Below are 23500 nucleotides of genomic sequence, written 5' to 3'. Positions count from 1 at the left end.
AATGAGCAAACCCCCTCATTATTTAAAATGGCAGATTTATAGCAAGTTTTCCACACCTTTACTTTGAACAGCTACATCGATGGCCAGGTTTGCAAAACTGAATGTCTTCCACCAACTCACTGATAACAGAATGCGAAATTCAGATCACTCACTTTGATGACTAATTATACAGCAAGGAAAGCTAGAACTGCTTTTGTAAATATTGACACAGATATAGAAATTTCAGTTTAAGGATGAAAATTTGGTCTTCATTCCAGGGACCTTGCAAAAAGGAAAGGCAAAGCAGCAGGGAACACCTTAAAATACATGTCTCTTCAAAATGTAACTGTCTATGCATGAGGCTCCCATGATGTCATCTTTGTAGTCTCTTTCTCTTAAATAAAAAGGTGATAACTTTCAAAGTTTGCACCAATAAACATAGGCAAATTATTGCACTTCACCAATGCAAGCATATAAGTGACTGCAAATGCACTGTCATGTCAAAACCTGGTGGAGTTACAGAACTAGGTTGACATCTTATTCACATATTGAAAGGTTAGAGGTGTTCCTCTGTGTTCCGCTTTAAATATAGTTTGACTTTGCACATTATGCGCGCTTTTGATTCCATGGTACTACTTATCAGGTTCTGCGACAAAACGCAAAAAAGTCTTTCAGTTGCACAAGCGTAAGTCTGGCATGAATCCACTGAATTCAGTAAAGTTACATCCAATTCATACCACTGTACACAAGTGGAATTAGCACATCACTAATGGGCAGGATCCCTTCCTCTAGAAAAGTCAATGGGACTCTTCCTTGAGTAGAAGGCCTTCGGATTTGGAGCAGGGTTTAAGAAAAATTACATATAGGTTACATTTTCACCCCTGCACAACAGAGGAGGTTTAACAGTAGAAGAGCTGCTTATACTATCATTCACACGGAATTTCAGAAATAAAAACTACACTTAACTCACTATCTAAGAGTGCATTCAAAGCGGGTGGAAGTCAAAATGCAAGTGCTGGCTTGCAACCCTATTGCAAGCAAAAGGATTACACTGGTCAGCTAAACTGGGAAACCACAGAAAATTTTAAGGAAAAAATACTGAGAGAACAAAAAAACAACCCACACACACACTTAAGGTAGGTATGTCATCACTGATATCCAGGCAAATTTCCTCACCCACCACCACTGCAAAGATCTACCTCCTCACCTTAGAGGCAGCCAACAGCAGAGGCAAGGTGCACGCACAGCCTCCTGACCCAAACACAAAGAACTCCGCACTATCATGTCCTGCTGTGCAGCGGGTCTGTATTTTGGGTTGGCATTTTTATTTCAAACCAAGAGATGGGATTTAATTATTTCAACCCAAAAAAATTCATAGAATAGAACAAGGAAACAGATTTTATCTCCTGTGAATAGAGTTCTTACAAAATCCCATAAGTTTATAAATAAGGCAAGCAGGTTCACTTATTTAACCAAGATTTTGAAAACAACTGGCAAGTCTGCTACACAGAAACAAGCATACATACACACACTATGAATTTCCACCAAGGGACCCAACCTTACTTTCTACAATCTAAAATAAAGCAGAAATATCCTGTTTGCAAATCCCAAAGCAAGAGCTTCCAAGGAAAAGAAAAAAAACCCCAACAAAACACAAAGTAAAGACCCAGACTTCCCAAGGGAAAGTCCACAGGAGACTTCCCCAGAACAAGAAAGACAAAGTATACCAACCTCTGTGTATTTCCTTTCAAAACCTTCAAGTGGAAAACTTAGTCACCACTCCTTACCTTTGAGCAGAAGCAACAAACCCACCACCAGGATCCAGTCAGACTGCAAAGAACCCCAGGGCCACAACCAGCCACCTTCATCCACAGCCCTCCCCTAATGAGCTCCTGCAGCTCTCTAGTAGCTCAGCTGAAATTACTCCAATTAGGCAGCCCACCCAACACCTGCAGGGTGTCCACACCCAAGGTAGGTCAGAAGGCCCCTCAGGAGGCTTCAGCTATGGTGGTGGTGGGACAGGACTGCCTTACATCTACAGAGACAGCACCTGCTGTTGTGGCATCACTCCCTGGCACTTGGCTCCCTCCTTGGGATGAGTACAGAGCAAACTTAACTGGGGCAAGTATATGCATGCATCTGAGAGACACAAATGTCTAGTTGACTTTTCCTATCAAAAAAGGCACATTCCTGTAGAGACATGCTCCGTGTTGGGGGAGGGGGACAGATGGAGAAAGGAAACATGCTATTTAAGTGCTGAAACAAGAACAAGTGAATATAAACTGGCCATATTTAAATTTTGTCAAAACATTACAATAAGATTTCTGGCCATCAGGACTGAGATGCTGGAATACTACTCCAAGATGATTTTTGGATCAAAAACCTTAAGAATTTGAAGACAGAGCGTGACAATCTAAGCAACACCAGCCACCTGGACCTGCTAATCCAAAACCTCCCTTCCAGTCCTCACTTCCTTTTCAAACACTCTAATAAATGGCATTTAATATGCATCCCCACGTTTATAAACACCAAAGAAATACTTTGCAGTACAAGTCTTTCGTTATAAGTCCAACGGCTGGCAACTGAAGACACAAACATGGGAATGATTAACTGTGAGCGGCCAGCCAGCTAGCTACAGACAGAAGCTGCTCAGGAATGTGGGATTACCTGTGTTTAACAAATCCATTGGATAAGAGATTGTAATTTTTTTGGCTGTTACTTGTGAGATGCAACAGGAATCCCAGCTGTTCATGGGATCTTATCCTACAGTATTTCATAATTCATGTGATTTACTCTAGAATAGAAAGGGATACAACAGCCGTTACGGTACTCACCAGCATGGCATTGGGCAGGAAGAAAGAGTGTAATTCCTTTTGTCTTGCTACCAGAGCCTGGTTTGAACCAAGCACTAGCTGAACATCGTAAGTGTGACCACTGATGACTCTTTTTGGTTATACACGTATGTAACAGCCCCACGCAGCGCTGCAGGCTTGGGGCAGGGTGGCTGGAAAGATGCCCAGCAGAAAAGGACCTGGGGGGGCTGGCTGATGGCTGGCTGAATATGAGCCAGCAGTATGCCCAGGTGGCCAAGGAGGCCAACGGCATCCTGGCTTGTGTCAGAAGCAGTATGGCCAGTGGGACCAGGGCAGTGCCCGTCCCCCTGCCCTCGGCACTGGGGAGGCCGCCCCTGGAATGGCAGGCTGGGCTCTGGGCCCCTCGCTCCCAGACAGACCCTGAGGGGCTGGAGTGTGTCCAGAGCCGGGCAGGGGGCTGGGGCACAAGTGCTGTGGGGAGCGGCTGGGGGAGCTGGGAGGGTCAGCCTGGAGAGGAGGGGGCTGAGGGGAGACCTTCTGGCTCCCTACAACCCCCTAACAGGAGGCTGTATGCAGGATGGTGTCAGTCTCCCAGATAACTAACAGCAGGACAAGAGGAAATGGCCTCAAGTTGTGCCAGGGGAGGCTTAGATTGGATATGAGGAAAAATCCCGTCACGGAAAGGGTGGTCATCCACTGGCACAGGCTGCCCAGGGGGGTGCTGGAGTCACAGAGGTATTTAAAAAATGTGTAGATGTGGTGCTTAGCCACGTGGTTTGGTGGTGGGCTTGGCAGCACTGGGTTAAGTTGGACTTGATGATCTCAAAGGCCTTTTCCAACCTAAACGATTCTATGATATTTATTTTTTTAGAAGAGTTGTTTTGGTAAGGCTACTGTAAATATTTTTCTTAAATACCCTCACAAGTCTAAAAGAAAGAATGGGAAATTAACAGCCCATAGACAGGAATGGTTTCCAGCTTATTTTGTTGAAAAGCCTTGTCTGTAATCTAAGAAAGCTTTCTAGTTTAAAAATTGCATTTCTTAAAAAAAAAAAAAAAATACCCTCTCCTATGGCTAAAGCAGGAAAACCTACAGTGCTCCCAAAAGGTGTCTGTCTTTGCCCACAGCCTAACAATTTCCAAGGGAAGAAATGCTCATTGTGATGTTCCTGCCTGAAATGATCCACAAGCCTTTGCAGAGAACTCCTCGCCCTACCGGGCCCATCACCACTGACCTTCAAGGAGCATTGTCCTGTTTGAGCCATTTCCTCCAGATTTTTCTGAATTCTTTGAGTGCAATGGGAATATTTATTCCACTTGATGGAGAAAGCAATTCTGTTTATAATATGACATTTGCAAATGACTACAGAGCAGACAGGCTTAATTTTTTTGCGAATGTGTTTGGATAGTGAAAATGATCAGACTTACAGTTAACTTTAAGTGCTAGAAACTAGCGGAAGACTTTAGCTTGCTAAGCAGCGCATACCGAAGATAAGACGCCCAGGTCTCTCCCTGCAGAAACTTTGCCTATAGCTCAGCTCTTTCCAGTCCAGTGGGAAATACCACCGAGGCTCACTCAAAAGGGAATTACTGGTAAGCTTCTTAGGTGCAAGCTCCAAGCCAAAATTAATCTTGAGACGATTAGATCCAACCTTATTCAGCAGAAGACCAGTAAACCTGAAGCTGTAGAACCCAACACCACTGACAGTGAGCTTTGATGGTCAGTACAACTAAAGGAAGCAGATGGACGGATGCTTACATTGAGCAGGTACTCCACAAGAGCTGAATGTTCAGAAGATCAAGTTTACATTGGGGCCCTCTGGCAAGCACCAGAATCAGAGAGAGAAAAACAAACAAATATTGTTATGCCTTAGCAAACCTTATTAATTTCTGAAATTACAACCTCTGAAACCAATGCAAACAATTAGGAATCAGAGATTGTCCTTTGGTTGTCATCTTAAAAGCTCAAAGAGGACTATATCTACAGACCTGAAAGAAGATAATTGTTGGTTAGACTTCTGTTTGTGACCATCAGAAATGTTACCTTAATTTGGCCTTAATGACCTATAATCTCTTTTAGCATATGGCTTTTAGAATGGCTATTTTTCAGCTTGATCTATGGCTATAATGGAGCAGAACAGAACTGTGGGTATAATTAAAATAAGTTCCTGTAAAAGTGGAATATGTAGTACATTGCTAATGTGTAAATGACTAAATAACTTAATTAGGTGAAATGAAGTGCACTTATAACCACAGATGCTTAAGCCGAATCATGATAATGTTGTGTGTGTGAATATATTTTTAAAATATGTTTATAACCCAAACAGTAGGACAAGGAAATACAAAGTGTACACTAGTTAGAAGGATGGCAGTGAGTTTTTTCAAGGGAAGTTTTCACTACAAATTACTGTGAAGCTGGTAGAGAAAAATCATTTTTAAATCACTTCAAAATGCTGAAAGGAAGCAACTTTTCAGCAGGCTGTTCCAATCCCTGCAAACATCTCCTCCCAGAAAAATCTCAAGGAGAGTATGAGAGAAAATTATTCTCCTGGGCAAGCCTAAAAGAATAAATAAATGAATGGAGCCCTCAGAGCCCAGCTGTTCATATCACGCCTTTCCATGCCTGTGCCTATCTCCTTCACTAGTACGAGTATGTAGGGCAACGAAACATATAAATCTGCAGAATATAAGCAGACAAAGAGCCCAATCCTTCTCACAGGGAAGTCGGCAGGAAAATTCCCATTGCTTTCAATCTCCAAAAGACCAGCTTCCAACTCAGGGGGAAAAGCACATAAAGTGCACTTGACTATTCAAAAAATGGGACCGATCTTGACAGTCTTCCATCTGAGACTGTCAAACTGAATATGAGAAGCTCTAAAAATCACTTACAGCACTTGTATTCATCAATTCATCCATATTCATTCTTCCTCTATCACTGAATCCTTACTGTAGGTGAGTGTAACATAACCATGAGCATGATGAGGAGATGAATAAGACAAATTATTGAATGTGTGCTTGAAGGAGGCTTCAGCCAAATAGGAACCAGGAAATGTGTGCTTTAATTTTACACTGAAAGATAAAAAGGAGGGTACAAGGCAGTACCTTCACAAGTACCTATGAAGCTGTAACACATCCTCTTCCCAGGAAGCAGTGATCCTCCTCACTGCCCTCATTAAAGCAAAGGCATTTTAGACGTTATCCTACCAGCTTCCTAGCAGAGCACAAGATGCTCAGATAGCATAAAATGGCACAACTTGGTGGGTGTTTGTAGAGTTATGCTGATTTATTCCAGTTGTGGATCTGATAGATTACATAAATCCATGACCACTTCCTTCCGCATGTTATCTATTATTTTTTATTACTCAAAAGAAAGTCAAGGTTACCAAGTCACAGGGCCCAGACAACATTTTCCAATCAGTTAACTTTCTCATATTTATTAATTAGCTGCCTCTAATGAGAAAGAGAAGTGCGATATTTGCAGTATTTGAGTGAGCCAGACACAAGAAGTGTGAATACCCACCAGAAAAAAACCTGTTTGAGCACAGTTCATAAATCCAGTACTAGACAGTAATCAGCCAGAATTTTTGATGATTCTCTATAAGGAACTTTTCCAGTTTCACCAATCAGTAAATGAGATGTTCTTCCTTGAAGTCTTCTGAGGAAATTCTGATTAAATTAGAAAAGATCAAACCCCTTTTCAAGTTGAAAATTATTTGAAAATGCTACAATGAATGCAGGAGAGCAAAATAGCTCTTGTATGTAAGCAAACCCATTTTAAGGCAAAATTTGGACTGAGTCAAAAGTCTCAGAATAACTATTTGGAATCTGTTGCTATTAGTCACCAAGTTGGAATAAAATCAAGAGATGCTAATAATGGAGATGTGCATTCATGACTGCATAGACACCCTGCCACTCGGAAGGAGGCATTTTATAGGATGCACTGATAAGAATGAGATGAAATGGCAACGCAGAGAAAATTTCCTCTCTTAAGGTACAAAGGAGAATTGTACCTCGCAGGAAGGGGAGAGGAGGTATTTCCCTCTCCCGGGAAGTGTCACCCTCAGAAGAGACTCCATTTCACATCTCCTCCTTGGGAGCCAACTGAATTCAATTAACTCTGCAACTGGAACCAATTAACCCTCTAAAAAGCACAACACCAAACACAGTGGCAGTCTTTAATAAATGTAATAAATACATAAATAACAACATAAAATGCTGCAGCGAGAGAAGAGTTTTCCAGTCTATATGATGTGGGCTCTTGATTCTTCAGAGACATAAGAATGAAAGATTTTGTGGTCTAAAAAAATAAAAATTACAAAAAATAAAAAGAAAAAAAGAATTCAAGTAGACCCAGGGGACCTTTAAGATGGGATTCATCTCATTTAACTTTAGCCATCTAAAAACCAGGCATCTAGTCACTGAGCTGTCTTTACAATCGGTATGAAGGGATGGGTACCTCGAAAGAGCCATCTTAAACCCTTATCTTAAAAAGGGATAAGCCTCCCCATCTCTTTACAGACACCTATCTCTCTCCATTGAGATCGGAGGCACCTAGATGATTACATCAGATTAAGATGCCAGTCTTTGATGAAAGTCACAGTAGGCAAGATGGGTGCCATCTGTGAACGCACTAGCAAGCAAGCAGCCCCATCCTTCCCTTTCACAACACTCCCTCCAATCACATTTGGGAATTCTCCCATCACTGCAAATGAGACCAGGAAGAGTGTTATTTCTCAAACATATTTGTTAGTGTTCTGTTATTTTTTAAATTCACTTCTATTTTTATTCAGCATTGTTATTTTACAAACTGGCTTCTGATAAATACAACACAAATTTGACAGTGTTCTACGGATTATCCATTTTCATTTTTGCTCTTGATTTCCTGTTGAACTAGGTCTTTTAGATAGCAATGGACAGGCAAGAGGCTTAAGCAAAAAAAATATGATTCTACAAATATTAAAAAGAAGACAAAGCAACTCCAGAGAGTACACAGTGCTCGTGACCCCTTGCAAGTGCACTGCAAAGGGCTGCTCAGTGCAAGGGGCTCCATCCCACCCCTGCAGAGCCCACCAAAGCTTCATTTTTTCCAACAGTGGAGACAGGACTGAGCTGAATAAGAGGAAACAACTTTATATTAAAAAGAATAAAGCTGCTTCTTCTATAATCCTGCACTTTCTATTTAAGCTCTTTCTATTTTGGATTAAGAAAATAACAACTCTCCATTAGGCCTGACATTAGGCATTGCCCTGTTTACAAACACATCACAATTTTACAATTTTGCCCAATAGCAGAACCAGAGGATTTTAATATATATTTTTTTACACTTAAGAATAAATTAGAAAACAGCTAGGTATATATATTTTAAAGTTTAAAATATCATACTTTCGGTATAATAAGCGTCATCATCTCCTTGTAGTCAGATACTATGGGTTCAATGGCCACATACAACACTTGGGCATTTACAGGCAGTGGGACTCCAGAAGCACAAAAATGCAAATAATTATCACCTAATCTGTTAAATTTGGGCTTAGAGAGTTTTCAGGTGTTTCCTCCATTCCTATTCCTTCACTTCTAAATTTTAAATAGATAACATCTTCTGCACCCTAAGCAAGGAAACATTGAAATTAAAGGGGACAACTGTAAATCAGAGGCTTATTACTGTACTAGGCAGATGTGGATGGCCATACGGTCCAGTGATTTTTTTTCCTGGACGCAGGAGAACCATGATTTTTGGAAGGGGTTTCGCCACTGCCCCACATCACACTCACAGTGCAATGGCAGAGCTCTCTACCCTGGATTTGTACTGCAAAAAGACTAAATCTTGCCCCACAGTGCTCAGATAATGAAGGTTTAATGAACTGCAGTGTTTTTCCTGTCCTACAGAGCTTGCGTTCACAAGTCCAAGGAAAGAATAAAAACAAGTCAGTAAAGGGGAAGAAACAGAGAAAATGAGATGACAAACATCTGGACAAGCTGAGACCCATGGAAAGGTAAGAAGTGACCATGCTGCTGATCCAATACTACTGAAATGACCTAGACTGGACTGAATTCCCAACAGAGGTTCAAAAAGAAATAAAACATGGATCATTATATATAGGGATTTGTTTGGGGGGGGGGGGGGGGGGGTGTGTTTGTTTTTTTTTCATTTGACAATGTTCTTGTGCTTCAGCTAAACTGGATTTGTGGTTAGAAAGAAAATGACAATTTACTGCCAATAATTTTACTGTTAAGGATTTATGCCACAGCCAGGGAACCAGCACTCCCCTGGAAAGGGCATCTCCCAAACAAGGCACACAACAGAGAGCCTGTGTGCTGACAAAAGCTGTCCTGAGTTGTATGTTTACTTTCTGATAATTGGTAATTTTGCCATGTTAACTTCCTAATTGGATATCAACACATTCTCAGTGTCTGTTGTACACTTCAGTCACAGGCAGGGAGATGTGAAGAAGCATCAGTATTTCACACTGACCAAGCCGCTTAATCAAATCTTGACATGAGCACGAACCTGAAGCACTCTCGCCCCTATGTTGCCACTAGTGCCAATTAACCGCTTCAGTTTTAAAAGACAGAGATAGAAGAAAAAAAATATGGAATATAAATGAGAAAATTAGGAGAGAGAAGATAATGTCCATTAGTTAATAAGCTAGTTCATAAATTAAATGCTCTAATTTGTGGTGTTTACAAAATATCCAATTATAGAAACATGAATTTTCCTCTGTTTATACAACAAGACACAGTATTTCCTAAGTAAATCTTTCCAAAGAGCATAAAATCAACAAAGTGATTAGACACAGAAAACAAAAGTTAAGCAATGCATTTGCTAACAACTCTGATCCTGCAGAATAAAGCATTATCTAGTGTCTAATCAGGACTTAACACACAATTTTTTCCCAAAGGACTGTAATGGACAAAATACTGTTAAATAAAGTTGGCTTAGGAGAGCCCAGATTAGCACAAAAAACACAAGTGGTTCCGAACAATATGAGTTTAAGGCAAGCCAAAACCAACTGCTCTGGCAACAGACAGCAACTAGTAGCTGACACTAGTTAGTCACAGCACAGGAAGATCAATCCGTAAGGTCCGACTAGAAAAGCTGCATCAGTAGTATAGGAGCAAAATGAAAGCGTGCCTGGCAGGTTACAGTCACATCAGGAACCACAGAACGCGTAATTTATTTATATTTATGAGATCAGGAAAAAGTATTTTCCAAATATTTGCTTCCATTTCTCCTACAAGCCTCCGCCACAAACATTCAGACACTACAGAAAGAAGTATCCTAGCTCTGAAAAATAAAATAACGCTTCAGAGTTGGGTGCAGTCACAACACAGAATTTGGTACCACTTCTCATGGAGAGGACATTCCCAACCTCAGGCTGACTACACAGTATTCATTGCAAAGGAGCAGATTTCAGAAAGACTACGCCAGAACGTTTGTCTACATTTCAGGGAGAAGTGATTTATGCGATATGAAATGCCGTGTGAAGGAGACTTTGCAGTATTATTAAGTCTTGAGAGCCTAAATCATCTCCCCTGTGCACAGCCCAAGCAAAACAGTTAATCCTAGAGAAGTGGTGGGAACAAAGAGCTGGATCCTCCTGCAGACACAGCAGGGTGACCTTTGGGGCGAACCCAGGACTCTACTATGATGGTCTCACGGCTGCAAAACTTAATCAAGCTATTAGGCCACTTTCTTTCCTTTCAGGAGGTCTGATGGTGAATCTGCCTTATCACAAATGCATAGTCTCATCCCTGGCCTTCTCTCAAAATATCTGCAGCATTTAAACAGTTACAAGGCCTAATGGACACAGTCACTGACGGATAAGGAGCATTTATTCCTGATGCAAGGAACCTTGAGCAGCATGGCACTAAATACTTACTCTGCATTTCAGGATCAGCTGCTATGTGTAGTCCCTATAATTAAGTACACAGATCTATAAGGAGCTAAAAGTAATTTAATAGCTATTTCTTTATTATAACCATACACACAAACTTCACTGCTGTCACTTCTCCCTTTAATGAGAATCCCCTCAAAGATAAGGAAAATATAAAAACCTATGCTATACTCTGCAAAACTGCCAGCAGAGATGCACCATGCTCACAGGCACTCCTGCATCATGTTACCACATGAAAGTCCACCCAAACAGCCTTGTGGTACTGGAATGACAGAGAGATGATGCCACAGCCTCATCCCTGCGTGGCTTTGTTTCTAAAATACTGAAGAAACTCTTTTGTGTAATTTCACCGGACACCGCTATTTCAGCCTCTCCTCTTGTCAGATCTCACAGTCATTTCAAATAGGAACTGCGCTGAAGGAACAGCATCAGATCTTCATAAAGAATCAGGCAAGAGAAGAGTCACAGGAAGGAGCACTGCACACCATATTAGTTGGGGGAATCTATTTGGGTTTGTTGTATTTCTGGAACAACTTGCTTCCAAGCTGGAAGTCTACATGCCAGCCTTCAGCCCAGTTCGAATGCTTACAGCCAAGTCACAAACTTATCAGAAAGGTTTGTAATGGAAATGCTGACAGACCCTTAAGTCTAGTGGCACTGGCAGGTGCTCCCACAATACAAGAACATAATTCAATCAAGCTTTTGGCTGACGTCACGAGGCACAAAACAACTCAAATGCTTTATGAACAGTACCAGAACCCCTGAGATTCAATTACAGTCTTGATATTCGATCAGGAGTCATACTTAGCTGTTTTTAATATAACAAAACCTTTGTACCAGTTATTTATCAAATAGGTTGATTGTATTTAAATGTACAGTCAGAGGAAAAAGTGCATCGTGCTATGTGAACCTGACAATCCCAAATCTTCAGAAACAAGACAGGCTTTTATTTAAGAAAAACAGCACCAAGAGACAGTCTAATTTTTATATACTACAGAGCAAAAAGAACCGAATCCCATTTTCTTAGGGAGTACAGACATGCCTAAGAATTAATTCTGTTATTTTCATTTTTTTCTATTTTTCAACCCCTAATACTATCCTGGTGGAGGTACTGATCACATAGTGAATATAATATACAATAGGGTTTTTGTTTTGTTTTATTGTGTGGGGTTTTTTTTAAATAAACTTTGCTGGAACCCACAGAAACAGCTCAAGGGGCTGAAAGCATCTGCTTAAATGGTAAGAATCCAAAGGTAAAATCTCCTGTTTGAAGCCTCTCTAGTTCTGCACTCGCATAAATGAAGCGCCAACCGAGGAAGAACCCCTCCTGCATCAGACCTGAGACACCTTCTGCAGCTCACCAAACACCCACACCCCCCATGACAATGCAGGGGGCCAAGGGTGGCACTGGCAATGGGAAGCATGTCAAAGGGCAGGAAGGGACAGAGCTGCTGGGATGGCTGCCACGGCGTGCCAGCTCGCAGGCAAGGGATGACAGCCTGCCGTTGCTCACAGAGCCCGAAGCAAGAGCACCTTTGCCTCTTCCAGCAGCCGGAGAGCACAGGAGCCTCAGCTCCTCTGCCCCTGCCTCCTGCGCCCAACATGGGCACCCATGCCAAGGCCATCGGTGTCCACTTCTGCGGTACAGACTGACACACCAACGCAGATTTCGAGGAACACCCTGAGCAAAGGAAATGAATCCCAGATGCCAGCCCCACTGAAGCCAGCTGAAAACGTGAGATAGTTTTCAGCGAGGACTGGGCAGCTATGGAACACGCAAGTGCAGTGCCCGGGCACCTCTCCCCAGTACCCTGCTGAGACAGTGGAGCAGAAGGCACCACCAAGTGCCAGATATATCATCTTAATCTTGGAAGCCTTTTCACCAGGTGAAAAGAAAATCATTATATTCAACAAATCAAGTCTTAGAGGATTAGACAAATTCCACAAGAGGACTCCGCAAATACAGCAGCGCATGTGAAGTGTTGTTTCCAAAATAGATCAATACCCAGCACAGACAACAATAGATTGCAACTACAAACCCCAAAGTCACAGGTTTGAAGACCTTTGAACAGCACAAATGGTAAGAGGCAGATTTCGGCATTTGGACTAGATCCCACGAGGCACACGATACCTCCCAGACGACAAAAAAAAGTGGAGACCTCTCAACATCTCATCGCCTTAGACTGACAGGCAGCATCAGCTGCATGAAGGCAGACAAGGAAATTTGGTAGTGACTTCTACTTAGCGGTTAATAGTACAGAATAAATAACACCAAATTAAATTATTCAAGGGACTCATTTTAACTGTTGTTAATCCTCCTGTCTTCCGAGGTGCAAGAGGAACTCTATAGACTATCTACAGACACTGGCAGATGGTACATACTATTACATGTGTATTAATTTTATATACCTACATCTTCAGCAGGACATGTAAAACATTCCCAGGCTATGCCGGCTCTTCTCTCTGATGACCACATGGTGAGCTTACTTGTACTAGAAATTTTTCTGAGCAATGACAGTGTGATCTGGCTGGGGGGATGTGTCTCACCTAGCCTTTAACAGCCAGAATGCAGCAAGCTACGCTTTGGCATATCACTAGGTCCTTTGGCAGAGAATAGGCATCGCCAGAAAATGAGTCACAGTGCTGACCTGAAACACCTTGGGGTAATCTCTCCTGCCAGCTCTGAGGAGCCCTAGAAGATATAGGCACCTGATGTTCATATGGGCTGCATTTCATAAGCTTCAAAACAATAGGCTGCCTCTGATTCAGGAGCAAAACAAAAAAATAATTTCCACTTCTTGAAATGTAATTCCCATCCCTTTTTAGTTCTACTTTGATTATGTCAACCACCCTGGCATCGTTTATCTCAGAAAATTTTGGTAAAAGATCTTTAAACCATTACAAACACATACCCTGTTCCTTATTAAACAATTGCAGATCAGTTATCTTGGCTTATGGCAACTGATATAAATAACATCATGATATCAAACACTGAAAACCACAGGCCTGGGGCCACCAAGGTTCTACTCTTTTCTTGGGCCTTGCAAAGACACAAGTTTCCAGATAAAAGATGTAGTTTACCATTAGAAGTAAATGTTTTATCTGTAAAGCTTACAAAATGACTTTGTTTATCATAGCAGAAGAAGGAAAAAAAAAGGGGGGGGAATAATTTCAGTCTCAAAACAAAACTGTTTATATGACAGCTTTTAGTGCTCCATGATTCTGTGCATTTAAGAGAGATTCAAGCAATTAACAGCATAAACTTTCATTACATAGTTCTATTATATGTGTTTATGTGACGTAGTTGTTCATCTGTTATTTAAGTGATTTCCTCATTACAACAGTATGGTAAAGATATTTGCTGATCTTGTCAAAAAATGTCAAGCAGTTTATTCACAACATTCCTGGGATCCCAAAGTGTGTGCTTGAATCCTTTTACTTACGTAGTAAGTAAAAAATCAAAGCAATTCCAGAATTCAGTAATGGTTTAAATCATGAAGCAGGGGGGTGGGGGTGGAGTGTGTGTGTATGATAAATAATAAATTAAATCACATGTTCTTTCTGCAGGAGCCAAAAAATAAGTGTAAGTGGTGAAAGATTAAAGTTTGCGTGACCTGGTATTCACAAGATACACAGGATGACAATTATTTGTACCTATTTAATGTTTCTTGGGAATTCAGTCAATGGAAGCTGTATTTGCCTATGACAAATATGAATTTGGGAGTGGCATGAGTACAAATCTAATGGGAAGAAGCCAAATTGTACCTCACATGGTCCCAAATAACTTTTTTTTCCAGCATCCTTTACTGAACATGTTAGACAAACTTTGCACTCCCACTTAATTCCAAGTCAGACCTAAGTTCATTGGTTTAACAGAAACACTTTGTTCACAGATACCTCTTATCCGCTGAATAATCTGAAACATTATTTCTGTTACTGCTAAATTTGGCAATGGCAGGCACAAAGGTCTCCTCCAAGTGACATTTGGCTGGATCTGGCCCCCAAGCATTTCAGTCTTTCAGACAGCTAATGTGTATGGTTTTGAATTATTAAATATATTGACAAGGTAGACGCTCAATGATTACGACAAAAAGTATTTTAAAGAAAAGCTACAAATATCCAACAGGCAGGACTGAACTGTTTCAGATATAATTCACTTAGATCAGATCTAATGCAACCTTTTTGCAGAGTATTTGTTTAGAGCCTCTTCCATTTAATGAGGCTAGTTTTCCTCCAACATCAGAAATCAAGAGGATTCATATTCCCCCCATCTTTTTTTTTTTTTTAAATTACGAAAATAGGACATTAGCTTCCAGATTTAAATATATGTGAGTGATTGTAGGTGGCTGTGTCTCTGGAATGTCCTCTGCAGGATGCGCTCAGTTTGCCACTGCGAGCAAGATACAAACTCAGAAGTAACCTCTCTTCTTTGTAACTAAATATGTAGCTCCTCCAAGAATGCACTACGGTGTCTCAAGCCAATTCAAATACCATAGTGTGGGTCTTTTTCTGCCCCCACAGTACTCTCTTTAATAGGACTCGGAGGGGAGGAGGATAGAATGCTTCACAAGTAAACATAGCTGGAAGGATGGGAGGTAACTAGCATTCTTCTTCTTAATCATAATTACAAAACATTAGGGATGAAAAATATGGAAGCAGTTGCCTTTGTGTATCTATGTAGCTAAAGCCTCAAGTATTTTTCAACAGGCAAAACAAGAGAGGAGTATTACAAAGCACAGCCACCGGCCAGCAGCGGCAGAGCTGGACCAGGCGAGGGGCTGGAGGCTCTGGGGCTCGGAGGTGCCATGCCCTGTGCAGCAGCACGCTGGAGACCTGGAATGCCGCCTGGCAAATGGAGGAACGTGGTGCAACACACAAGCAAAGCCAACACTCAAATTCAATCATAATTTTCTCTGTTTTCTGACATATACCACTAGAAAGGCAGCCACCTCTGTTACTGCAATAGTTATTATGAACCTACTAAACTCCCTTCATTATTAAAAGTACTTTTCTGACCCACATGCTTAAAATTTCTCATGTATTATTCCCCCCTCCCCTGCCTTATGAATGGCAATTCTGCACTATAACCCCCAAAATAAATCACATTCTTCCAAAATCCTCCCTGGTAAAGGGTGCATTCTTCCCTAGCACACACAAGCACTATTCCTACTAATGGGACCTGTGCATGCACCCTGAGGCATGCCTAACCTGAGCAGCCACCACAACGTTTTGGAGGTGAACACTGTATTTAATTCAGTTTTTCTGAGGATCAACCAGTAGTAGCAGAATTAGGCACCTTTCCCAGAAGGCCACACTCCAAAAATGAACTGTACTTTGAAAACTGTATTTGGTTATAATTCACTCACAGACACATCCAACGTTTTATTTTTTTTAAAAAAAAAAAAAAAAAAAAGACTTCAAAATCAAGCTGAATTTGTGATTCCCTAGTTAAAGATGTATTAATTTGTAATCGCTGTTACTCTAATGCAGGACAAGCCCTAATCAAACTAATGGTAAAATTAAAAGCAAGCCTTTAAATCCTTTAAACTGACTTCACTTTATTCAGTGATGTCTGTGCTAGCAAAGATTTTAGGGGCTTTTTTTGCGTGTGCAATAGAATGGCCAATCATAAGAATTCAATTATTCTACTGCTACTCACACCCACACAATATTCAAACATATACATAGTGGGCAATCTATAACAGATGCTTGAAAACTTAAGTAAAATTAAATACTTAAAATAGAAGAAGCAGAAATTGAACATAAACAGGAAGATGTGGGCTCTGATTATCAGTTCAAAAACTGAAATATGCCAAATGTGACAGAACTAGCAAATTCTTTAGCACCACAATTGTTGAAAAAACCCATTCCCAAAATTGAGCACCAGCGACCATCATCTTCCCTTTGTTTTACAATGGCTTGCACTTGGATTACAACAGATGCTTTTGCTGCAGAAGCTAAGGTATGCTATTCAGAAAATTTTAGAAGATCCAGGAAAATTAATTTTATATTGGCAACTGTCCTAAAAAAAAGGGGGGAAGGAGGAAAAGAGGAAAAAAAATACCACCACCACCCCACTTCATTCTAATGGATGTGTATTGCTCAATTTAAGTACCAGGTATTACATCACTTTACAAATACAATATAAATTTGAGGTAACTCCAGGGGAGTTTTCTTAAAAATAATTTCAGTCTTCACCAATTCTCCCTGTTAAGGTCAGAGTCTCTAAACCAGCATGGCTGAACTGTTTTAGTGCTCTCTGCTGAACACCTGCAAACATCAAACAAAAACTCCTGGTCCTTTACTGGGTTGACAAAAGCCTTTCATGTGAAAAATGCTCCATGGGAATATCCACGGCTGTGTCTCAGGTTACATTCCTTTCTCCCTTGCAGCCCTCACCATTTCTTAACATGGTAAGAAGCCATGTTTGTGAAATTAAAGATTAAAAGGAAACATGGCTTTACTTTATTTTCATTCACACATTACAAATCACAATAGAGCATCATATATTAGATGAGTAAAAAGCTATTAAGATGACTTTAAGCATGAAATATTACCACACTTCCTAAAGTACAGTCAGTTTCACTTCACTGCTTGGGATTACTTTTCTTTGGGGTCTTTTTTTTTTTTTTTTTTTTTTTTTCTTTTTCCTCTCCCCTGTAAGAGAAGTTTTGGGTTAATGCAGAGGAATGACATCTGTGGTTCCCCACCTCAGTAAATATAATTTTTAAAAGAGGACCATTAAAAGAAGGTCAGCTCAAACTTCAGAAGGGCATCTGTCCAGGAAGAAGAACAGGCTGCATTCAGATCACTAAAATTCCATATTATCAATATGTATAATTAGAACAATAAACTGCATTCACATGTTATTAATGGAGCTATCTTTAAACCTTCCATATAGTTATAGAAAACATCTCTTACAGCAGTTGTCTGGGAGCTATCATATCAAATCTGAATTTCTCAAGTCCTGTCTCATTACACCACCGCACACCAAATATTCTTAAAGAGCAAGACTATGGCAAACTGCTAGCTGGCCAGCAAGAGCACGGGGAAACAATAGCCACACTTCTCCTTCACGCAACTGTGTCTTCAGGCCACACATCCACCCTCTCACCAAGTATCAGTGAGAGGCAATTCACCGATGCCTATATTCTGACAACTTTTTTGAAATCACTGATCACTCACTACCAAACTCCCTGTCTGACAACCAAACAACAGATATTTATACAGTAAATTCAAAGTGGTTTTCCCTTAGAAGAGCATACCCTGTGCTGCATGCCATTGTGCAAACAAACTACCAACATACAGTATGCGTTCCTTTATCAAGCAGGGTACTTAAGCCTGCATCATCAGAGACTGGTGTATGCAAGCATTTACACATTGTTACAGTGTGGGAGAGTTCAGGTGTTATTTTAAATGGTCTGTATCTTAATATTACTAACTTGCTTCAGCTCATTAAATTATCTGTATGTCTAAAATGACGCATCAAAGTTACTTTAATGCTTTCAGATTTAGAGACAATAAAAAACAATATAACCCCTTGATTTCACTCACTGTTCAGATTTGCTGTCCTGTGGTATTTCTGATGAAAATGACTTCATAGATGAGGTTTACGATGCATTTATTAAATATAACTATCTAGTCAATTGCTGTTAGACCAAGTGTTAGTTGCTGCATTGACTGGTATATAAGCATGACAAATTGATTTGTCTGGCAAACACTCTTCGCTTCTCTCCAGTGAAAACAAAACTGGTGAATATTATGTATTCAGTTAAATCAGTTACTAAAATAATGTAATTCAGAAAATGACCAAAAATAGGATTAAAAACATTAGCTTGTGAGATACAAGACAAATTATGTTTACAAAGTTATTCAAACCTAACACTAAAATTCTCCAAGTCACTATATTCATAATATAACCTAATTAGTGAAGATAAAACAGTACCATGTTATTATTTTGAATGTCTGAATAAAATGCACAAAACGAGTGCTTAATAATTGTAGGTGGCATTTGATCTAGTGTCTTTAAAATGTTTATTAAATACTACCTTCAAATTAGGAAGTGCTTCCTTGGAAATAAAAAGTTAATTGACGTACTAGTGCATTTAATAAAAATGGCCATACTGAATACACAGAAGAGGCTCCTTTAATTGAGTACAAACTGCAAATACCAGGCATGAAACTATATGCAATGACGTGTTTATATCTAGATATCCACTGGCAGTTTGCAGTGAAGACTTGTCCAAATTTACCATCTGATTTAGAACAGTACTCCATGTGTAACAATACTACATACAGCGTGTTGGTATGTGTAATTGCCTGTGCTTTTAAAACACTGCAACTCTCTACCCAGAGATGTATTTGTGTTCTGTCCAAAACACCACATCCGCAAGGCAGGGAACCCTCTTAAACGAACTTAATAGAAGAGTAAGGAAATTTCAAATGCGTAAGTATCTTTGCTCGTTTTACTTCTAATTTGTCAGGCATATAAAAGCCTCTATATATAACTTTAGTTGCCAGACAATTATTGTACACATATGTTCTACCGCAAAGAGCTCTGATATTTCTTTTGTCATCAAACAGGACTTCTGTTTTTATGGAATGCAGAAGTTGCCCATATAGTACTACTACAGCCAAATAAACAAAGAAATCCTCCGGTTAAATTTCAGGGACTCTTCAAAAGCAGTCAGATATTTACAAAGAAAATGCCCCATCTTCCACCAGGACAAGAAACTAGCCCTGAAGATTTTAATTCACAAAAAAATATTCCATCAGCAAACAGCGATCTCTAATACTAAAGAGTTCTTTTCCCAGAAGAGGATGGTATTGATACTCGGACACTTGCTTATTTATTTATTTAATTTAAGCAGCCTTCAATTCTTACTCACTAAATTAATTCTCACACAAGATGTTTTGATAATAATTTCTGATGTACAAAAGATAGCATCTGAAATTGTAAACAAAAATCTGCAATGCTCAGTTTACAAAAGAAAAAATTTAAGCTAGCTCACCCTGAACAGAGGAAAAACGTCAAGGTTTCTTTTTTTTTTAAAGAAAAAAAATCATAACTGTATGGAAATACTGTGAAAATGTCCCAGTCTTGTGGAAATAATAATAATAACAACAATAGCTAGCACCTAGGAATAATTCTGCTCAAATCTGAATGATTCTGCTCCCTAGAAGAGATTTAACACAACCACAACAAAGGTAATGCCTATGGATAAATAACTAACAACATTTTAACTATGTATGAAACAGAAATGTTACATACTTGAGCCAGTAAAATGTCCACTTGCCAAGGAAGTTGGTCCATTTTTCCCACTGCTCACAGGAGGTGAAAACATCTAAAAAAAACAAACAGGCATTACTACCGGAAAACAAGAGATTCCCAAGTCCACTGTTAGTCAAAAGTTCCTTCCACATTTGCTGTAAACTACATTAATAGTTTGTCTACCACAAAACAGCATCCCCCCACAGACCTGAAAACAAGTCAATATTTCTTACGGCCCCCACCAGCCCCTCACCACCATCATCATGTTTTTATTAGGCTCATTAGCTCCCCAAACAATATTCACTTCCCGAAGAGTTTGAGCAATCCCAGTCCCCAGCAGCGTTATCCAGGCTGGGAAGCGGGGCTCGCTCCCCTCTCCAACTCTCAAGCTGACAAAGGCGAAAAAAATTTTTTTGTTGAAACCTTGGCCATAGATGTAGCAATGTCCATTTCCATCCCGCTTTAGGATTTGCCTGTCATATGTGAACCCAAATAATAATAATGCAAATTGCCACCTGCCCTAAATTCTCATTTCGTCTCTAACAGGAGAGCAATTTGAAGCAAGGCTCTCTCCCTCTCCCCCTCTCTCTCCCTCTCTCTTGCTCCCTCTCTCTCTCCCTAGCATTTATTTCGACCCTAATTGGTTTCTCTCTTCTTCGACGTGTCTAGTGGATAATACGCACCTTCCCTGAGTCAGAGCCTGCAAAAAGCGAAGGAACAAATGGAAAAAGTGCAACAAGCAAAGAGGGGGCTGCAAAGCTGCCTCAGGCTGTGTTTCCTGGCCAAACTTCCCCAAGCCATTCCTCCACAGCAAAGTCTGGAGCAGCAGCAGCAGCAGCAGCCTGAAGCAGCCTCATTTACACGGGAAAAAGGGGGGTGCGGTGGGGTGGGCAAGTTTTTGCGGGGTGTTGCTGGTCTTTAGGAACATACATGCGTCTCACAGCAAACTGATTCTCCCCTGAAATAAATAAATAAGTCGATAGATAGATACTCTTGACATATTGGGGGGGGGGGGGGGGGGGGGGGGGGAGAGGAAGGAAGGGGCTGGGAGGGGGAGCCTGACAAAACTAGACAAGTGCACACGTCCGGATTAACGTTTGGCCTCCAAACCAGCCCAGCCAGGAGCAGCCCAAAGAGACAAAGAAGTACTTTTTACCAAAAAAAAACAAAAAAAACAAAAAAACCCCCACTATCTAGCTGGGGGGCTTCAGAGGAGATTGGAGCAGTTTTAATGACAGCAGAAGCCACATGAGATTTCAGTGAAAACTTTAAACTGAGACAGTCATGGATTTCTTTGCACTTTCCATGTGCCAAAAAATGAAACAAGGGAAGAACTGAAAATAGAATATAAGCAACTAATTAGCAATTAATTAGTTCATGTGCCAACAACGCCATAAAATGTAAAGCACAATAAAAGTGTTAGATATTGTTATTAACTAATGATGAGAAATATTCGGTTTTAGGGCTATCTCTCTTTATATGAATTATTTTAGACATCCAAGACATTAAAATAAGCTGTGAACACGATTGTATCTCCCATCACATACAGTAAGAAATAATAAAAAGACTAATTATTTTTTTTTAAGCAGGAAGATATTTACCATGGTTCTAGCTGCTGATTAAAAATTGCCCAATGTACTTAGATCACAGTTTTGTTTTGGTTTTGTTGGTTTGGGTTTTGGTTTGGTTTTTGTTGTTTTTTTTTTTTTTTTTTAGTTTAACAGATCAGCTAGAAGATATTTTTTTACAGCTGTTGTTAATTTCCACCGCTGTTTCTTACCGCACTGAAATCCAGTAAATCACTCAGTTCTTTGTCCGTCCCTAAGGCAGCCATTCGCTGTTGGTGATGCATTTTAGCAAAATCACACAAACCTAGAAACATGGAAATAACCGCAATCAGAAACCCAGTCCCGAGCCTTGCAGGAAACACAATCGGATTTTTCAGGGGGGTGGGGGTGGGTAGTTGAAAAGAAGGGAGGGAAAAAAGATGGAGGGGCAGCAAAAACAACAACAACAAAAAAGCGATATTGTATTTCCAAAGAGGCGATCGAAACCCGGTAACATCCACTCTAAACCCAAATCCGGAGGAGAAAAAAAAAGAAAAAGCCTCGCTCCTGGAACATCATTTATGCAACAGGAGGTTCAGCGAGGAATGAATGAGGATCCCAGAGAAGAAAACTACAGCCATCCACTCCCAACTTTTTCCCTTCTCCTTCATCCACGCAAAGTAGCATTTAGAGGCAGAAACGGCAAATAGCAATAACAGCAATAAGAGGAGGAAGGGGAAAAAAAAAAAAAAAAAAGAGCGAGAGAGCGCGCGCGATGCAAAGTCGCAGGCTACGGAGGCGCCGGTGCGGAGGGATGCGGGGCGGGAGTGGCGGGGCCGGGAGGGAAGCAGAGAGCAGGCTTTGACAATTAGCCCCAGTTTCTAATTTGCGGGGAGGAGGGGGGTTAATAACAACAACCCAGGAGCGGCTCGGGCCTGTGCGGAGTCATTGACTCCCTCCGAGCGCCCGGGGGAAGGGGAGGGGAGCCGAGCCCAGCCCAGCGGCTGCCTCGCCCGCTGTAGCCCCGCTCCCCACCGCCGCTGCGCGCCCTGCCCTGCCCCACCGGCAGCACCGGGAGCGCGGGGCCGCCGCGCTGCTCCGTACCCGCCGATCATGGAGCTGCAGCTCCCGGGCAGCCGCCGACTCCCGCCCGCGCCGCACTTTTGCGGGAATTATACTTGAAATTTCCCCAGCTCGCGCACATACGCATGGCAAAGCGAGTTTATACGAGGCTGCAAATACACGTGATGCGGAGACTTTGCCAACAGGAACGATATTTTTTTTCCCCTTGTATTATCCAGTTCATTTTTTTTTTAATTCTGCTTTGTTTTGGTTTGTTTGTGATCCCCCTCCCCGCGCTTACAGCTAAATTTCAAACCGGAGGGGTTAGGTTTTTTTCGATTTACAGAGAGCATTGCTGCAAACTTTGCAAAAATCAGCCCTTTGATTTGCTTTACGCTCAAGTTTCTGGGGACGATGCCAGCGGCCCCCTCCCCCCTCAGCATGTTATAATTTATTTCACATTTTGCTATTGCAGGCCCGACACACTCCACAAAAAACTAGTTCGACTTCATTTTCCAGTAAGAAAGAAAGCACCGAGTTATCACCCTTTAGCGTTTGCACCTTAGTGTGTATCTCACACGTGTAATTACACCGTGTATATAGCATGTATATTAATACACATGAGCAATTATGTGTGCACAACACGCGGTGTACTTCCTATTTGCATTTACACATCGAATAACTTGCACCTCTTTTTAAATAACACATTGGGATAGACAATGTAAAAAAAAAAAAAAAAACCAAACCCAAAACACAGACAAGTTACTCTAACAAAAAATTGTAACTTTACCTTAAATGGCCACAAATATGTTCACAATATTCCAAAGGGGGGGGGGGGTAAGGAACAAAAATAATATAAAAAAAAAAAGAGGAATCTTCTGCCAAAGTGCTTTATTATCTCACACGTGTGTGACCCTCCAAACCCACGAAAAAGTAC

General features: G+C 40.9%; 1 protein-coding gene across 11 annotated transcripts in view; it reads right to left on the bottom strand.

Moving 5' to 3' along the window:
* The window catches only part of LOC119140863 (transcription factor 4-like), a 233835-nt gene extending 210345 nt beyond the window's left edge, over positions 1–23490 (bottom strand). For 2 of the 11 annotated variants that reach the window (XM_037372501.1, XM_037372500.1), the window contains exons 1-2: positions 21735–22499; positions 19955–20027 (exon numbers count right to left, since the gene is read on the bottom strand). In XM_037372501.1, coding sequence (XP_037228398.1) covers positions 19955–20027; positions 21735–21836 — 175 coding nt within the window. In that variant the 5' untranslated portion in view covers positions 21837–22499. Of the gene's footprint in view, positions 1–19954; positions 20028–20377; positions 20531–20637; positions 20811–21734; positions 22501–22605; positions 23055–23353 lie in introns of those variants that run through there. The other 9 variants (XM_037372508.1, XM_037372499.1, XM_037372506.1 and 6 more) reach the window with 7 other exon arrangements.
* Between the last annotated feature and the right edge of the window lie 10 nt (positions 23491–23500).

This window comes from Falco rusticolus, chromosome W (genome assembly GCF_015220075.1).
Source record: "Falco rusticolus isolate bFalRus1 chromosome W, bFalRus1.pri, whole genome shotgun sequence".
Lineage (NCBI taxonomy): Eukaryota > Metazoa > Chordata > Aves > Falconiformes > Falconidae > Falco > Falco rusticolus.
Note: the sequence above shows the minus strand (reverse complement) of the source record. Positions and strands in the feature narration are given on the sequence as shown.